We start from the raw sequence: 19,598 nt of genomic DNA, 5'->3' as shown, positions 1-19,598 counted from the left end.
TATAACGTGTTATCATTTGTAGATGTGCCTCTCTTTTCATGCGCCCGTTTGCTACTCTTAGATAAGGCTCTGTTTACTTAAATTCTCTAAAACTATTCTCCAGATAATTGCAAAAAAATAACCAATTTCCATTTTCGGGCAATGGTATACCCACTTCAAGTTCTTCTATCCTGGCTTTGACGGCCACTTTATCTGCCAGGTAAAATATGCCGCTTTCCCATTTATGAGAAAACTGGGTTTGTTTCTGTGTTCTAATGGAACTCTGTCTTTTTAGAAAATCTGGGAAATTAAACAAATTCAGCTGATAAATTGAATCTGAAGAACTGTAAATTTTAGAGTTTTGAAATTGGGTTTGTTTCATAGTTTTGGTAGCCGGTAGAAATAATATTAGTTTCAGTGTTAAAGTAGAGAGAGACTGTGATGGCAACCTCATTGAAGATTCCCATCTGAGAAAAACCTTGAAGGAGGAAACGATTTTGATTAGGTGTTTAACCTTAAGGTTCTGAATTTGTGTTGCTTTGATTGTTTTCAGTGGAACTGTAAAAAACCAGGTGCCTTCCATGAAGTGAGTTTTTTTATAAGTGTTGTTCCTCTTACAGCCAAGATTCCCATGTCAAAAGTGTTTGAAAATTAGGGTTTTAAAATTGGGTTTCATTCACTGTGGAACCACCTTTGAATCAGGCCTGTTAAGCATACTCCACGCTATAATACCTGGAAATTTTCCAGTTTTGCCTAATTGCTTAACCTAAAACACTGTCAGTGTTAAGCTTTCAAAACTGGGTTCATTCCAGTGTTCCATTAGAAACTGTGAAACCAGCTACTGCACTTTCTCCCAAAGAGAAATACCCCAAATTTAAAATTCCACCGATTTCAGCTAAAAATAATTTGGATTTTGATTTCCTTCACTAATTTAGTTGAAGCCTAGATTAGCGAATAATTCAACTTGAACATTGGAAATCAAGAGAAAAATCCTATTTTTAGCCAGAACCCAACTATATACAGTAGATAAGTTAGGGTTTTGAGGCCAGGAAAATGGAGGCCAACCAGAAGGGCAACATTGTTGGGTTTCTCAAGCAAAGAGGATTTGATGACAAGACGATCTCAGAGATGTTCAGGAAGTGTAAACGACTCGATAATGCATCCGAAGAAAGGGCTATTTCTAATTGGAACTACCTCATCAGTACTGGCATCCCAACAAGAAAGCTCCCCTCTATTGTTTCTAAGTGCCCTAAAATCCTTGTTTTGGGCCTATATGAGAAGCTTGAACCCATGGTTGAGTGCCTCAAAACCCTAGCAACAAAACCCAATGATGTAGCATCAGCCATTGCCAAATTCCCACACATCCTCTCTCACAGTATAGAGGAGAAGCTTTGTCCTCTCTTAGCTTTTTTTCAAGGATTAGGGGTCCCTGAAAAAGAATTAGGAAGACTCATTTTGCTTAATCCTAGGCTCATAAGTTACAGTATCGAATCGAAATTGTGCCCTATAGTGAGCTTCTTCTCAAGCTTGGGCTTCAAAAGAGAAGGTGAAATTGGGAAAATATTCGTTAAGAATCCTTATGTGATGGGTTATAGTGTGGAGAAAAGGCTTAGACCCACCTCTGAATTCTTGAGAGAAATTGGACTAAATGAAGAGAACCTACAAAGAGTTGCCGTGAACTATCCCGATGTTTTATGCAGAGATGTGAAGGTTTTGATACCCAATCTAGAGTTTCTCAAAGGGTGTGGTTTGGGAGTTAGAGAGATTGTTGTTTTGATTGCTGGCTTTCCTCCTGTTCTGATAAAGAGTGTGAAAAATTCCCTTGATCCAAGGATTAGGTTCTTGGTGGATGTAATGGGAAGGAGACTGGAAGAAGTTGCTGAATTTCCAGAGTTTTTCAAGCATGGATTGAAGAAGAGGATCGAATTCAGGTACCGTTTGGTGAGAGAAAAAAGTTCAGGTTGCAGTTTGAGTGAATTGTTTGGATGTAACCAAAAGAAATTTGCATTGAAGTTTGGCTTGCTTCAATCGATTAAGGAGCCTAGAGAGAGAGCAGAGAAAGCAGTGTTCACTATTTGAGTGCAATTTTGATGATTGCCTTTTTCCCTCTTTTTAGCAGTTAATTTATGGCTCTGGCATTTTTAATTCCAGATTTTTGTTTGTTTACATTATTGTACTTATGTATGGCCCTCATGATTGTAACTGAGTAGTGCATGAATGAAAGTGGAGGCTTAATTCAGATATCATATCATTGTTTGGGGGCGGTAAGAGCATAGGTAAAGATATAACTAACCTACCTTTGTCAACACCAACCTACTAAGGAGGGTACCAAACACCATGGCAGCTGCTGCTCTCTCTCTCTCTTTTTCTTGTCAACAAGCAATTATTGTGTTGCTCTTCCATTTCTCCTTTCAAATTGTGTTCCTTAAACCATTTTTGTTTGTTTTATTGTGTTGCTCTTCCATTTCTCCTTTCCTTAAAACCATTTTTGTTTGTTTTGTGTTACTCAAACCATTTCCATTTTTGTTTGTTTTATGGTAGTTGATGATGTGGAATTTGCACCACCTTTAGCTGCAACACTCTTTATGTTCAACTCATTCATTGTTAAGAAAAAGGGTCCGCTGAGCTCATTGTTTAAAAAGAAGGGCCTGCTGAGCTCATTGTTTAAAAAAAGGGTCTGCCGACCGCCTAAGCGCTTCTTTTTTTAGGATAAAGTACTCTTTTAAGACTCTAAACCCCTAAGTGAAAAAAAACTTAAAATCTAACCCCAAAATCTATTGATTTTGAGATCTCTGTCAATCAGAAATTAAAATAATAGATTTCAAGAAACTTCCATGAGCTTACTCCTCATTGCTGGAGTTTTTCTAGGGTGCCAGCGAAAGTATTTGAAGACTTCTATACTTCTCATTTGTATTTCATCTTGTGTAGTTGTTCGTATGGAATATGCCATACCAGTCCGAGGTTAATACAACACATTTCAACATTCATGCATATATACTTTCAAGAAAAAGTCAGAATACATGTAAATACAAAATTGATAGGGCATATATGCAATTTTTTACCTCAGGGCTCAGGCGCCCTGCCCAGCATTTTTTGAAGCATTGATTCAACTCTTGGCAATTCTCTCCATTCAGTAAATCCTATAATTTCGAATCAAATTATTCACTATGTTTGCCCCAAAAACAATGAAAATAATATAGTTCTTCCCAAAAAAAAACTCCATCCCAATCAGTTGTGCCTCAATCCAACGAATTAATATCATTCTCCACACTGCTTTCCATGGCTGCTGCTTGGGAAAAGAAGTCTTCTGATGGATACATCTCATGAAACAACTGCACAGAGAGAGAGAGAGAGAAATATATATATATATATATATATATATATATATATATATATCAGGAGATTGGCAAGCATAATGCTTATAAATCTCATCACCGGCACTCAATCTGAAGGGCAATCAAGAACTACGATAAAATTCTTCTATTTCCCGGGCAAAAATTAATGGAATAAGTTGGTGGCCTATTCATTTATTTTGAGAAACGAAAAGAAGTAAATCTTTTCATCTAATTTTTCACGGAGATGGATCAAATTCCTAAACACTGAACTTATTGCTGGGACAAGATGCAATGTTTATTCTTCTTAGCAGGAAGAATTGGGCCCCAAATGCATATATTTTAAAATAAGTTAGGGCTATCCTAAAGTACTCTAAGACAAGAAGGAATATAATTCAAAATGAATCTATTTGCGAGAATTTACGCGTGCCACCAATAGACGATAAAATGCGAGAGAGTAGACTTAGGTAGGCTGGCCATGTGTAGCACTAACTAAGTACAGTATCTGTTACGAGGTGCGAGTTAATTCAAATATAACTGAAAAAGATACAAGGACTTATGGCTTCACTGACGATATGCCCTTTAATAGAACAAAATGGGAGAACCAGGATTCATGTAGCCCATCCCAATTAATTGAGAAAAGGCTAAAATGATAATGATGATGATCCTAAAGTACTCTCGAAATAAGGAACAGAGAGCCTAACAAATCGTTTTTTATTACGATTCTACTTAGAACAATTTTTGCAATATTTAATCCCATTTAACATAAAAAACAGGTGCCCAAGAACCATTAACATTGAAACTTAAAAAAAGAAAAAAAATCAAAACACTTAACAAATGGAACAACATGAATTGCCACGGAAGACAATACCTTAGTAGCTGAATTTAATATCCCTCTGTAGTCAAGTTTCTCATCCGGTGTTGGGCAATAGTAAACTGGGTTCGATGAACCCTACAGCCAATCAGGAGCACATTCATTATGTTCAAACATGCAATAAAGGCACGAACCAAATCAACAAATGTTTTCTATTCTCAGATCTGAGAGTTCAAATAGGTTAAACTAAAGAAAAATAATAATATTTTATGTACCTCTATCATCTCTTGGATATATAGAGCAGACCATAACAAAACTGGCTTTCCCTCTCTCTGTACACCTTCACTTGTTGGCGTGAGATTTTCAGAGCTGATTGCATCAGGAATCATGAAAAGAACATTCATAGCAGCACGAAGGACTTCCTTTCCTTTTGCGGCATCATCACATGGTGTTGAAATATACACAACAAACCTGTGAAACAAAAGTAAAGGCGAAACTGATCAAATACATTAATCCAGAAAGATGCACATATAGGAAGTGGTTCTTAAAGCCTTTCCATAGTGTGCGCGAAGAAATCAAAGGATTGGAACCACTAGGAAAAACAAATTAAATCTGGGCTCATACCAGTTTTTCTCAAATTGAATGGATGGGTTACAACTTACAAGAGTAGGAAATATAAAACACCAAGTGTTTGAGGCTCAGGCTGGCCTTGGAATTCAAAACCCATTCAAGCTTATGGCCTTTATCACAGTAACCTTGTACATTTTAGCTTATACTTTCATATACTAATAATTCCCATCGGTGTGCACCAAAGTTAGAGTGGTGGTTAGGTAGTTTCAAACCAAATATGAATGGAAGTTGAATATAGAAAAATTAAAAATATAGAAGAAACCGCCCAATTTTCCAGAGCCAGTTAAATTTTGGCATATACAGGAGTAACATTCAGAACAAGGTAGCAAAGTTCATATTCTGTTAAAAAAATGCAGATTGCAATACGTATTACCAAATTTCATCAAACTTGGAACAAACTCTACAACAATTTTCATTATGTCATGGACAAACTATTCCAGATCAACTTGAGGCTTAATTAGATCAGGAACAAGGGTACATCAGACTAACATATAAATAACAGCCCACTAATTATTTAGGCTGAGAAACATTGAGAATCTTATAGACCAGAGTAACTAATAAATAGATCACTCCATGTAGACATTAACAACCATTATACGACTAACATATATGATGTTCTACATGCCGAATTGCAGAGTATAAGAAGCTTGCATATATTAAAAAAGAATAATCGGTCTTTCATTAAGAGTATAGAGAAGCATGAGCTTACATTCCATTAGGGCAAACTGATGCATTGCTCCCTAACTGTAGAGCCCGAACGGTTGCCATCTGCTCAGGATACAATGCTGCAAACGATAGTTTACATCAACACTGTTAAGATGCACTTTGGCCAATTCAAGAAAAGACTTTCCTTTTCTACAAATATAAAGATAATACGTCTAAAAAAAATCTAACTTGATTCTTTGTAAGACATTTGAGCTTCCATAAGATATCAGTACTCTTTTCAGAAATATCAGAATACTCTGCCAATATTTTCACATTTTCCCAGTATGTTCAAAAAATCCCAGTTTTTTTCTGATGTTTTGACAATACTAGGTGTGATTTGATTTGCTTTGGTTTGGAACCTGAAGATTAAGACTTGCAGCCTCTTCAGATGAAGCAAAGTGAATCTAAAAACACATGTTCAAATCCCAAAGCATAAGATTTCTTTTATTGGGAAAAATCTACTGCACTACAACAAACTACGGAAGACAATTGCACACCTCAGTCATCATCATCCAATGGAATGACAGACATCAGAACAGCAATTGCTAACAACAGTAGGTCCCCTGTCACCGAGAGTGATGACCCAATCAGTAGACTAAGATTTTGCAGATCCCTCTGGATTATAGTTTCATTTTCTACCTCATATTGTACCATGAAAGCCAATAACTAACTTCAAAAGAAAAACCATGTCCCAGGGGATCAAATATAAAACACACACACAACACAAAGACACATTTGCATTCTAATAGAGAAAAATATACAAAAGGAGAGCTCTTACATCGTGGAGGAAAGACCACCAGCAAGGTGGATAGTCCAGGCTTTTGAGAGGTTCTTGTCAAGAACACACCTCTAGCAACATATTTGCTCAGCTTTGGAGTTTTTATAGCATTGTCAAGACTTAGCCCCTCAAACTCCTTGTTGTGCAACTCGGTTGGAGAGAACACTTTTGGTGGTACAGCAATGGATGGATCCAAGACTAACTTATGGCTGAACAGATCTTGGCCTGAGGAAACCCGGATGCCTTTATAGTGCCCAGTCTCCTACACATATCCCAGAAACAATTTTTAGGAAAATGTATGTGCTCCCCAACAAATATCATGGTATTTTAGCTCATTATCTCTTTCTTTTAAAAGCCCATAAGCAATTTTTCAGGTCCATTGTGTCCTTAGGGATCTTCTTAGACAGATACCAGGACAGTACTTAAATCAGCTGCATAGATCATACAGGCGGTCTACATGCTTGAAATGTCAAAAACAGTACCCATACTTGTCAAGACTATTTAACCTGATTCAGTTTCAAAAATAATGAACAAGGTAAAATAAAAGAAATAACCAAATTGAAATAGTCAATTTCAAAAATTTGACATGTTTTAAGTACCATGTAGATTTTTCAAGTCTCGAGATCACCAGCATGATCCATGCAGATGTTTCAGGAAATGTCCCAATACTTAAACAATAGAGAAACAGAAAAAGAGGGAAGAAATAATACTTATTATTTACAGCAGCACTGATAAAAAAGCTTACATGGTTCCGATCCTAGGATCTATCCGAAGATGGGAGAGACAATCATGTAATGAAAAATTAAGGTGAGAAGAGATTCGCAAAAAACGTGGGGAGAGAATTGAGAAACAAAAAAAAATGGACAAAAAGGAAAATTGAAGTTCCTTTATACCTTATCAATTAGTAGTGCTATCACAGGCATGCGCAGGACCTAAAAAAATAAAGGTTAAAATTTCAATGATTCTCAAGACAAATATGATAATTTGAAAGCTTGGTATCATTAAACAAATGCAAATCCAGAAAACAGGAGTCGAGGAAACAAAAGAAGCATTGACATATCACAAAACAGTAATCTATTTAAAGTTCTATCACTTGAGAAATGTATGATGAATTTTTCTTGCTATTATCAAGTAAACAAATATAGATATGAACCATATGGCAAAGGACCCGAACATATCCTCTCTTTACATGGGCAAATGTATCACAAGCTGGCAAGGACTAATTGTCTATGGTTCACTATATGATACACCTCGGATGCTAAGCAAACAAATTTATGGAGTTTTTTTTAGGGTAAGTTTCAAATTTATGGAGTTGACATTCATTTTTTTTTTTTTTTTTTTTTGAAAAATTATTCATTTATGTTATTATTAACCAAACAAAATAATCAAAGGCATTAAAAAGAAGGGAATACGTGTGGTCTCCCAGAAAGAAGCATAATGTTACACTCCGGGTATCTTGACAACCATCTGCCTTTTTCCATTGTTCATTTCTAACTATATGCTATGGTTTTCTAGATTAATTTATAATGTAACCCATAAGCCCATAAGTGCAAAACCAAGAGGGCCCAATGCAAAGGTCGTGACATACTCATTAGTCACGAGCATGCAATTCCAAGAACCAAGCTTGCCAACCCTTCATTCTTTCAAGTGTTTGCCCAGACAGAAAACTAGCTCACTGACTGGCAAAATGGCCCACAGGGGTGCCAATTCTGAAACAATTTATCCATCCCACCCTCACCCCCAAAACATTCAATCAACCCAAATCGAATATCTAGTTATTCAGATGTCTAATTACAAAAACAGAAAAGTCTCTGTAAATCAGATACTTGATATATGTTGCTTCCAAGAATTGATCAAAGTATTCTTTATAATTGAAACCTAGAAATCAATCAACGTTAGAACACCATTGTGTGGATAATAGTAGCTAAATGTTAAGCATATGAGAATGCCCTGGGGCCTTGGCGGCAGTATTGTCGAGCCCCGTGGTGAGGTCTTTGACTCCATTATCACCAAAAGATAGGGGCTCAAATCCCCACCGACTTACCACTTTAATTACCCAAAAACAAATGATTAGCATATTGTGAATGAAGTAGGTGCGAGACTATGAAGAATTAATCTTGCAGCCTGGCCATTTTTTTTTTCAACAAACCAATATAACTCAGCAGGATTTGGCAGTGAAGGACTACAGCTCAAAGCCTCAAACATTCTCCCCCTATTAACTGAAAAGAGCAAGGGGTATGCCCAAAAGAACGTGGTTGAAAGTAGTCCGAAAAGATATGGGGACAGATGGCCTCACTAAGGATATGACCTTTAATTGAGCAGAACAGAGAATCAAGATTCATCAATTAATTGAGAAAAGGCTAAAATGATGATGGTGATGAACATTATTCTAATAAATTAGCAGAAAAATCAATTTATTAGGCCCTTTTGATGCCAATTGAGCCCCAATGTTATAATAGATCATTTGATGAGACAGGTTGAAGTGGTGCGAGCTCACATATCAACGCTGAAGGAGAAACAAGACAAAAAAATGCGGAACTACCATTCCAGCACCATTTTGCCTCTTACAGAAACTTCCTTGGGATTTTTTACATTTTATGCTTAAGTCCTTATATGGATCATAAATAAAATAATGTAAGCATAGTACAAAATATACATAAAGGACAAATATACCCTAACAAATCACATCTGTCTATAATTCCCCTCAAGTTGGTCCATGAATGGCATGAATGCTTAACTTGCTAATAATTAGTAAAAAAAAGTTTGCAAGCTGTTCAGAAGTTCACACATATGGAGTGGAGAAGAAGTTTGAAGTTATTTTGTCAAACACCTAGTGCCAATCTATATCAATGTGTTTAGTATGCTCATGAAATACTATTGTTGGTTGCTATGTGGATAGCAATCTGATTATCGCAATAGAATAGGATAGACCCTTGAAGAAGAAAACCCATATCTTTAAGAAGTGTTTTCAATTTCACCAGCTCACATGAAGAAGTTGTATATTTTGATATTGATTTTTAAGAAGAGCGAGCTACAACATTTTGTTTTCTGCCTTCAGAAAGTAGACTAAAAAAAAGCCTCCAGAAACTGCAATACCCAGTGATGGTATACCCAATCCGTACTAGTATACCCACATAAATCAATGTGAGAAAAGCGGCACAAAGTATCCCCTTCCCCAGAGATGATTTTAAGTAGCATATGATGTGATTGACTGCCTCAAGATGGCTAAAGGGTATCCTTGTGCGTTGTCCTTCATGGGTACCCTATAAGGGCTCAAAAGCACAATGTAAAAAGTCCCAAGGCAGTTTTTGTAAATGTTAGAAATATAAAATATATGAAATGGTGCCAGAACAATCAATGTTCAATTCATTTTGTCTTGTTTCTCTTCTTCAACATTGTTGTGTGGGCTAGCAGCGGTTCAACCCTTTCTCACTAAATAAGCTATTATAACATGGTACCAACACAGTGATTTAAATTGCTCACCTCCCGCTTCCTCAAATATACATCATGCTGCTTAGATCTATGCATGAAGTGAATGAATTTATTGGATGAATAAATCCATTGTGCTTAGGATTTATTCATCCAAGAAGAAGCAACCTGTTTAATCTTATATGGAAAAGCCTTCAATAGCAAACTTTATTTTTTGGCAGAACCTAGGATTGACGTCACCACTACATAATGATGATGTCACCTGCTCAGAGAGCTTCAAACCTTCAATTTTGTTGAGGGCTTCGCGTCGGCATGTCAAGCTGAGTTCTTTGACATATATACTGAAGGGATTTTCTAACTAATTTAATTCTTTTAAAAGAAAACAAGGATTTTCACGCTACTTTTTCTGTGAACTTTGAAGCACGATCAAGTCAATCTCGTAAAGGAACTTGTTCATTTTAAGCATCCCCTTATCTTGAGAAAGTTTGGGATCATAAGAGTATTACATTTGTATGCTCTCTTATTTTCTATTGCTTCCATGCTTGCCTAGCATATGTTTTAAAGATTGATATACAGTAATAGAATCAAATTTGGTCTCCAGATGGACACCGATAGTTTTGTCAAACCTTATGCATATGTAACTGAAGTTCAATGAATTCTGGAACTTTCCCTGTGAAGATAACTCATATTATACAGCTTGCAGGCCTTTTTTCAGGTAACTCTTTATTGATCTAAACAAGATTTTGGTTAATAATTTTTACTTCATGTTTTAGAAAAACACTTTCATTTGTCCTAGCAATTACATCTCCAGGCCCTTTGTGGCCATCTTTTGGGCATTTTATGTTGTTGCATTCAACACACGCATGCACGTGCGCCCACCCATGGCCAAAGAAACATCTCTTGGTCACTCAAATTTGCATCTTAACAATCCAATAACGCACATTATGACCATCAAATAGAATGGATGAAATAACCTTACACACAATATTGGCAAATACGCTTATTATATAAATACAAAATTAAATAGAAAATGGGTGGACATCAAAGCCCCTAGTTCTACATATCCAAAATTCGGTGAATGGAGAGCTAATGATGCAATAGACATAACATGGTCACTTAACTCTATGAATCATGATACACGTGATAATATTATGTTTCAGAAAATGGCAAGAAAATATGGAATGCCCTTCAATAGCAATTCTCTCAAAAGGATCATAGTGTTTGTGTATCCTAACTTCATCATGACATAGCACATTGTCAACTAAAAGAGAAGTCTCTTCTACAGATTTTGTTGTTTTGAAAGGGATGTGGAGTGAATTGAGTTTCTATGACCTACCTCCGCGTGAATGTGTAGCTGGGCTTCAAAAATAGAGAATAGAAGTAGATGAATGGGTTCATGAGCTACTTGCAGATGTTAATTCGGGCTCCCAAAAGATACAAGATGACATGCTCGCTGTAAATTTTCTTTTCAATAATTAGCACATTACAGATGTAGTATGCATAAAATTGCAAACGATGAGATGTAGTGGTTATGAACATGTACATGTATTCTAAACAAATTACAAGCATAAAATTTAGATGGTATGACAATGCATCAAAAAACAAAACCCTCAACCTATAGAGATAGAACATGTTCAGAATATGAATACAGAATGATGATGCAAGTGTGTTCTTCACTAATGCCCAATAAAATGTGCCCCTAAAGCTACTAGAATACACTTAAATAATCCTCAATACGAACTTACATAAATGGCGCCTTTCACGGCAGCACATCGGCAAAATGCCTGTGGAAGTTCTCCTTGGCCATACATGGGATAGATAAAGGCCCCCGGAGCATTAGGAAACCTGAAAAAGGACATCCAACAATAAGGATGCAGTGATCACAACTGAGCACAATGAAACTAGACCTTGCCCCAAGTTGTGTGTGTGTGTGTGTGAGAGAGAGAGAGAGAGAGAGAGAGAGCATGTGGAGGTGAGGGGGGCGAACAAATAATTTTAGAGCCAGGGTGGGGGATGGGTTAGTTTTCTTTCCTTTCTTCTAAAGACTTGATAGTAAAGTATTAACCAAGTTTCATCCAAGGGTACAAAAAAGAGAAAATATTTATTGCATCGAACTAAGGCCAGTTCCAATCATTTTCATATCAGCTCGCAAATCAATTCCGTAATTATTTTAAAAAGGGCGTGTGTATTTAGTCCGTTTATTAAGATTGAAGACATTTTCGTAGCCACCTCGGTCAAATTTTCACATGAAAATATCCCTTAAGAAAGCACAACTGGTGTTAGATGAATTTAACTTCAACATAGAATATCACTAGTCGTATTGAAGTTAGCTGGAAGACGCATCATGCCAAAGACTTTGAAGGGCCAGTCATCATAGAAGGTAATTCCTCAAATACCATTAGATGGCTCAAAGGGGCATCTTCAAATCAGATGGCTCAAAAGAACATTTTTAAATCAGGTGGCTCAAAGGAACATCTTTAAAACAGATCTCTCAAACCAACATCTTTAAGCCCATGAATATGGAAGAAAGTTTCTCAGAAACCAATGATCTTTAAATCAATTGTGAATTTTTAACAATATGGACATTGTTGACATATAAGGGTCATTCTAAGATCCATAGTTCTAGTAAGAATTGGTTAATCAAAATGGAATTTTGAGGAAGAATTAGGTTGGAAGATAAAAAGTTAACATGTTAGTGTCAGATCCTATTTTCACTCCCTTATGTTCCCCGCCTGCGGCTAAGGGAGCATTCCAAGGTATACAAAACCATCATTTCATTTGGTTCGCCAAAACAAAAGTGTGAATCTTTCATGTGTATGGAACTCAACTTGTTTTATTTGTAACAAGTCTAATCTAAGAAAATAAGTATGTATTCATCATACATATCAAAGCAGAAAGGTTTGGAGTACATAATATTTTTAGGACTTGGACCAAGATTTCGAATTGAAACCTTAGATATAGATGGATCATATCCCATAAATTCTTCTTCTTTTGTCAATCAGCATCTCTTTCTTTTTATCTTCTTTGTTTTTGTTCCTTGATGACCAAATGATTGGATCCCTAATAAAATAACCATCCAATTTATCTCTCATTTCAGATTCCTATTTCTCAATGATATCCCACGAGCGAGATAATTGGCTGAATCCAGTAAAACCCTTTCATAGAAGTTCATTGATATCTTATTTTCATAAAGCATGGCTAAGTTGGAGGCCAATAGATTGGTTAACTACTATTCAGGAATTGATTGGGCTGTTGTGATTTTCCGTCATGATAAATGCCGCAACTTTGCATCCACTTCCTTTTATTTGTTTTTACATCCAAAGAAAATTGACTTGCATATCAAAAGAAGAAATGACAAGAAGCGAACTAGTGTTTTAAAATGCAGGCGCATAGTGCTTTATGCGGCCGCATCATGTGCTATGCGGCCTGAGGCGCATCGCCTCAAAGCACTACATACACGGCCCAGGCTCGGAGGCAAAGATAATGCCCAAGAGCATGGGCAATAAGGTGATTTCTACTGGAAAGGGAGGGAAAGGGTTTTGGAAGTCCAAACTACCCCCACCCCCAAAAAAAAAAAAACACACACAGCAGTGGCTGTTTTATCATAAAAAGCAGTAAATAAATAAATAAATTTGGGCGATTTTTTTTTTTTGGGCTCGAAATCGTCGGATTGCTTTGGGTCTTGGTTGGGTTGTTGATTGGAATTAGCTTGGGCATTGATTTGAAGAAGGATAACTTGTGTGTTTGACTTTGAGATTTGAGAAACTTGAGAGTTGAGAGCTTATTAGATTATCTTTGGAGTTCGCAATCTTAAAGTTTGCAAGTGCAATTATGATTTTTTTATTTTTATTTTTTTTTATAATAGGTTTTTTTATGTTTATACTATTATGATGTCTTCTATAAAGTTATTTTCAAGTTTCTAGTTTCTTTCTAATGTCTTCCATCAGGAGATTCAGAGTCTCCACCAGGTAATAATATTGAAGATCAACATCATCATTATCATAGCCTTTTCCCAATTAATTGGGGTCCACTACACGAATCTTGGTCTGCCATTCTGCTCATTATAGGTCATACCCTCAATGAGGTCATAAGTCCTAGTCAGACATGGGAAGTTTTGAAACAAAAACTTGAAAATATATATTAGAAAAGGATATTCAGGCAATTCCGGAGTTTTATTGCTTGGAAGTGCCTTTCTCCCAATCCAAGTCAACTCAGGTGAGTCCCAAGTTGGCCCAGAAAATTTTTAATAACAAGCTCGAAAAAAAAACAGAAACGAGTCATGTAATTTTAGAAAGTTCACCTTCCCACAGATGAGAGGTAGAGAGAAGAACTTTCTACTCCATCCCTTGTACTAAGAAGATTGTTGTGATCTTTTGGTTTCTCTTGGTCATAGTCAGCCAAAGCAATTGCATATAAAATAATCCTGTACGGAGAAAAGAAATTGACAACAATGTCACAAATGTGTGGGAGGAAGAAAGGAACTGAGCAACAAACCGTACAATGTAATATTTTAATCTACAACTCAATACACTCCATATTACTGATTTAGATACCATCATCCATTAAAAAGTAAATACTGTATAAGCACTAAGCATGTCTAAGTACTAAATCAGTCAAGGCATTGTCAATTTTACTTCAGATCCCACTCTTCAGCCGATGCAATGGAAGATACGTGGGTTTTCTCCACATAAAAATTGAAAATGACAATAATGCTAAAATCATGAATAAAATAAAATTAAACCAAAAATAATAAAAGTAAGAAAATTGTGGACCATTATTTCTATGATTGTCATCAAAACATACCGATTGCTTCAAGCTTGTGCAATTTCAAGGATTCATAAAAACAATTCAGCCTCACCAAGTTGCAAGAAGCATAATAATTTTTATCAGTCAATCATACGAAAGGACCTTAATCCACTAAACAAAGAACTTCTCCAGATAAAATTAAGCAATAATAAGAAACAAAAGAATCGACAACTCAATCAAAATCTACACGGTTTGCAATCCAAATGCTATAGATTGAGCACGGTGTGATAATGACAAGTTGAGTTCGCTTTTCCAAACCGAATTCCAAAGATTTAAACAAAAGTTCGAATAAGGAAACAAAGTTAACAATCTTTTCCTGTTTCATACTTTGTAATCCCCCACATTCAAAAACTAAAAAATAACAGGTCATAAAATACAACCTTCACTCCCAAGCCCTAGTATTTCCAATTCAAACAAAATAAACAAATCATCACTAGTAATTAAATCACAATATCAATACTTATCTACAATATTAAAAGCATCATCGTCATCAAAGACTTCCCAACTAATTGAGGTTGGCTTTACAAATCATGGTCTGCCATTCAGCTCTATCAAGAGCCATACCGTCAGTGAAGAAATAGGTCTCCGTAGCCTTTATCACTACTTCCAACCATGTCCTTAACATTTATTCAGGATTCATGAATAGTTATGGAAAAGTTTTACGTTGGTTGCCACCTAGCCAACACAACCCACCTCTTTTACACGGGCTTGGGATAAGTTAAAGGAAAGTTTAAGGTCGTCACCTTCTTAGACCCATCTACAACTTTTCGCTTTGCCATATTCATAAAGGTATCAAATCCTAAACATAAACCAACAATCCCCACAACATTTCATGATCAAACATAACAACTCACCGGCAATTTGAAATTTTGAATAGAGTTGATGGAAATTCTAATAATCTCTGAGAAAGCAAACAAACAGGAGAAAGGTGTTTCCATTGCCAAAAAAATTTACAAAAAACAATATAGACAACATAGGATAAAAAACCCAAGTAATATTCAGCTAAACAAACTAACCAAACGAAAACAAAAATGACACACCCAATTCTAGAACCTTGTAATTTCCAGAACTCAAAAGCCAATCGAAAGATTTCTTACTAACGAAAAAAATAGAGTAATGTGATCTGTACGATTTGATAAGAGGTGAGATCCCCTTCTTCTCCAAGAACTCCACAAAGGAACCCTCCATTTCCCTCTCATCGAAACCACCCTCACGAATAAGCTTGAAAAAACCAGTCAAATGCCTTTTCTCCAAAAACCCCAATTTCTGATCCCTAAACACTGCATTCCTTGATTCAGGCACCATAAAAAGCCCATCCTCATACCAAATGAAGGTCGCCTCCATACCCTTAAACTCCAGGTAATTGTTAGCTCCTGATCTCAACAACAAATCAACAGTTGAATCCCTAGAGAGATAAACCCTAGGTCCCGACAAATCTAAATTGAAGCTTCTTGAGGGACCCAAGTGGTCAGAAGAGTGGGTAGAGAGCTCGAAAGCAGAGAAAAGAGGCCTGTATTCTACGGTTAGGGCCCTATAGTCAGCCTCTTCGTCTGGCATGTCAGGAGATGAATAAGGGGAGGGATTAGGGTTAGAGTTTTGAGAGAAAGAGATGAAGGAGTCCAAGGGGAGAGAGGAGTAGTGGGAGCCATAGAGGGGGGAGGGGTCTAAGTGGAGAACTGATTTTCCAGCAATGGAGGCCGCCGCGGCTATGATGGAAAGCGGAAAGCCTGTGTTTGAGAGGATTAGATCGAAGTTGCAAGGTTCAATGGGGTGGTAGGGCGGCTCCTCCATGAGAGACAGAGGGAGAGTGTCGAAGAACACAAAGGGTAAATGCAATTAAGACATAAGAGAGAGAGAGAGAGAGAGAGAGAGAGAGAGAGAGGGCGAGAGAACCGTCGAGTGACGGTGCAAAACACTCCGGAATCCAGAGAGAGGAAACGATGTGCAGAACTTCTATTTTTCAGGAAATGTATGGTGAGAGTATTTACTTCCGACGCAAGGAAGTCACAAGTACTCTTTTGTCGTAGGATTTTAAATCGCGTGGTTTTAAGAGAATAATTAGACTCGGAGTTCAAAATTTTTAAAATAGGAGTAATTGTGTCCCATATCATTCCATGTTTTTTTCTTTCACAATTAGAAAGAAATCCATGTTTTCTTTTTCTTTTTCTTTTCCTTTTTTTTTTTAACTTTTTCGTATTTCATGTGAAGGTCATTTTTATTTTTATTTTTTATTTTTACTAGATTGCTTGTAGGACATTTACTTCCAAATCTTCATCCAACATTTAAATAATCGACTAGGTCCTTTATGTTTGCTACTTTTTTTAAGAAGTCGATGTGGTACTTCAAGTACTATCTGGCTCGAATAATGAAAAAATACTGAGCCGGCTCTTTGCTACTATTTTGCAAGTAGTAAGTCTAGTACTTCAAATATCGGATAAGCTCAAATGATGAAAATTTGTGGTTCTTTTGGATCAGCTTGGGGCAAAAGGGTTGGTAAAGGTTGGTTCAATGCTGGAAGTGCTAGACTGACTGGGCTAGACCAGCATACAATAAGTTGGATTACCCCTTGGTCCTAGCTACTCTGATCCAAAACAAATATTTGATTCGGTCAAAAACTTGTCAAAGTTAATATATATGACTTTTGGCTAGTCAAACTACTTTTTTTCACTTACTAGATCAAAAAATTGAGTTGGGCAACTTCTTCTTTTGTAGTACTTTTTTTTTTTTTTTTGATGAGAATCTAGTTTAAATGGCCCGATTAGTGGTTAGACCAGTTTTTATTAGACCATAACCCTAACTACTCCACACCAGTGGTTATTCTAATTTTGATAACACTGATAAAAACAAAAGCATGCACATTAGAAACCAATTTTCTTGTTACTAATATGTTTGCATATTCTTCACTTTCAGCTCCAAGCCAAGGCCAAAATGAAATTCCAGCAACAAGCCACTAGTCAAACCAACCAGATAACAAGGACCTACATTTACAATGGACACCAGAGCTTGCCAACCAGCTCCAATGGCTACCCCCAAATAACTCATAACAAATCAAATGCCCTCTAAATAAACTAATAACCTTAAAGTTCCCTTATCTTCACATAATTAACCAAAGTAACTTCTTATTCAATAGTAAGACAATTGATTTCAAATTGGGGCTCTAATTGGTATGCTTTCCTCAAGATATATATATATATATATATATTTCACTCTTTTTGGTCTCCTTTCTCAAGCTTGAGTACCACACTATTGGCATCTGGACAATTGGTTCCTAATACGTGTTTTTCTAAATGCATGGAGCTTCTTGCTAACACCCCTTCAAAGTAGCTAATAACAGCCTCCTTCTATGAAAATTGACGAGAAACTATGACACCAAAGTGCACGATTTTCAGAAGGTTGATTATTGTTTCAAAATCAGTTTTGAATTTTGATAGAGGCGGTGAGCAGAAGCGGATGGAAGGCTGAGACCATCACATAAAATTTTTGAATTTATACAGTAATGGTAAAACTCAACATCACATGATTGAGCCGAAAGATAGAAACATGCGCCAAAGACGAAGGAACTTGCACGCTTGGCTCTGTCGATTACAGTAAAATTTCAGGGATGAAAGATGAGGCCAAAACTTGAAAATGGGAATCAAAAGATTTGTGTGGCTTTGATTATGAGATGCTTAGTAGAATAGAAGCTCAGAATGGTAAGATCCAAGACTAATCAACAAGCCTTAGGAAAAAAAGGCACAAGCAGGGCAGGCTCGAGTTACAACAATCAGCAGACTTGAGCAATGGACAAATATATGAGATCTTCACAAGGGATAAAAAAAAACGGTCGAAACGGTTGAAAGAATAAGAATGGGCTTGGAAGAGCCGACACAACTGGTTTTAGATGGTACAAATCCAAGATTGATTCTACAAATTGATCAAAAAAACCCCAATATTTGCCTCATGTGTAAGGTAGATGGGGGGGAATCTAGTGTGCATCCTTTCATTCGCTGCTCCTTAGCCACATGGATACAGTTCTGGTTGTTTCGTCTCTTAGGGGTTAATGTGCCTCTCCCTCAATCTGTGATAGGGGTTGTTTCACAGTTAGTTTTCCTACATTTACCAAAGATTGGCAATGTGGTTGAAAGCCAGCTAGAGAAGTGGTTCTTAATGAAAATTTGGAAGGAGAGAAATAGGACATTTGAAGGGGTGTGTTTATCTTTTGATAGACTCATCACCAAAATCAAACAATCCATTTGGTGTTGGCTATCGATTATAAAAGAGGGATGGAGTATCACATAGCCAGACATCATGATTAACATATAGAATCTTTTTGCCATGGGGGTTTTCAAGGCCATGCCGCATGGTATTTGAGTTGCACCTTGTCAAGGTGGTTTAAAATTGAACTTTGATTGTAGTTCTTTCGGTAGTCTAAGGGTGGCTGGAATTGGTGGAGTCGTGCGAAATTGTTTTGGTGACGTTATCTTCACCTATGTTAGGCCGATAGGTATAGCCATTGCCAATCATGCAGAATTGCTAGCCTTGCTATACAGGGTTTGAAGATTTGTATTAGCAGAAATCGTAGAAACCGTTGTGTGATTGAAGGAGACTCGATGAATGTAAATAGATGGTGTATTGAGGAGCAAAGAGTTCAATGGGAGCTCAGATCTCTTTGGTTCTAGATCCTTGATTTGGTAGAGCCCTTGTCGCTCTGTTTTCTGCATGTTTATAGATAGACGAATTCATTGGCAGATTATTTTCCTAAAGGTGGAGCTTCTCTGCCCTTTCTTTTTGTTTCTAATGATGTAATTTCCTTCATGTAATCCTCTATCAATAAATGAGTTAACATTTGTCCAAAAAAGAAAAAATACCCACTTGCAAAACCAAAACAAACATGGTTGAGCAATAGCAACACAATAGACTCAGTCATACAAAAACAGGAATGGGCAAAGATGATCTCATGCTCTGATATCATATTAAGAGAATTCTTTATGTCCATTGATCTCTGGAACGTACAACCTCTATGTATATGCATCCATAACATAAAGATATTATACCTACCCTTCCCCATACACATCGATTATAGCATACACCATTCCTTCTAACCCTGTAGACAACATAGACATTCCGTAACAAGTTGGACTAGAAC

General features: G+C 36.7%; 2 protein-coding genes across 8 annotated transcripts; one reads left to right on the top strand and one right to left on the bottom strand.

The window, feature by feature from the left end:
- Positions 1-2,225, top strand: PDE191 (Mitochondrial transcription termination factor family protein). Its single transcript, XM_006849786.4, has one exon. It carries the CDS (start codon positions 1,033-1,035, stop codon positions 2,056-2,058), a length of 1,026 nt encoding a protein of 341 aa, XP_006849849.1. The 5' UTR covers positions 1-1,032; the 3' UTR covers positions 2,059-2,225.
- A 716-nt stretch (positions 2,226-2,941) lies between these two features.
- On the bottom strand, positions 2,942-16,285 carry REP (Rab escort protein). 7 transcript variants are annotated; one of them, XR_016052663.1, is made up of 11 exons: positions 15,603-16,285; positions 13,968-14,090; positions 11,413-11,512; positions 11,004-11,120; positions 7,132-7,170; positions 6,239-6,500; positions 5,958-6,023; positions 5,465-5,540; positions 4,401-4,596; positions 4,183-4,263; positions 2,942-3,311 (listed from the first exon to the last, which is right to left on the bottom strand). XR_016052663.1 is itself a non-coding variant. In XM_088862669.1 (9 exons), the coding sequence occupies exons 1-9, from the start codon at positions 15,670-15,672 to the stop codon at positions 3,219-3,221; spliced, it is 1,068 nt and encodes a 355-aa protein (XP_088718795.1). In that variant the 5' UTR covers positions 15,673-16,285; the 3' UTR covers positions 2,942-3,218. The 7 variants fall into 7 exon arrangements, 4 of the variants coding, with proteins under 4 accessions (XP_088718795.1, XP_006849848.1, XP_088718794.1 ...); XR_016052662.1 differs by lacking the exon at positions 5,958-6,023; XR_016052661.1 differs by lacking the exon at positions 11,004-11,120.
- Positions 16,286-19,598: the final 3,313 nt, after the last annotated feature.

Source organism: Amborella trichopoda, chromosome 3, assembly GCF_054954075.1.
Source record: "Amborella trichopoda isolate Santa Cruz 75 chromosome 3, AtrichopodaSantaCruz75HAP2 v2.0, whole genome shotgun sequence".
In the NCBI taxonomy this organism is placed as follows: domain Eukaryota; kingdom Viridiplantae; phylum Streptophyta; class Magnoliopsida; order Amborellales; family Amborellaceae; genus Amborella; species Amborella trichopoda.
This window is presented reverse-complemented; position numbering and strand designations above follow the sequence as displayed.

Coding starts and splice junctions, on each gene's coding strand:
- PDE191 (XM_006849786.4), top strand. CDS start 1,033: ATGGAGGCCAACCAGAAGGGCAACATTGTTGGGTTTCTCAAGCAAAGA.
- REP (XM_006849785.4), bottom strand. CDS start 16,264: ATGGAGGAGCCGCCCTACCACCCCATTGAACCTTGCAACTTCGATCTA. Junction 14,091..15,602: donor ATCTCACCTCTTATCAAATC/GTACAGATCACA, acceptor TTCTCCGTACAG/GATTATTTTATATGCAATTG. Junction 4,597..5,464: donor TCAGTTTGCCCTAATGGAAT/GTAAGCTCATGC, acceptor TTTGTTTCACAG/GTTTGTTGTGTATATTTCAA.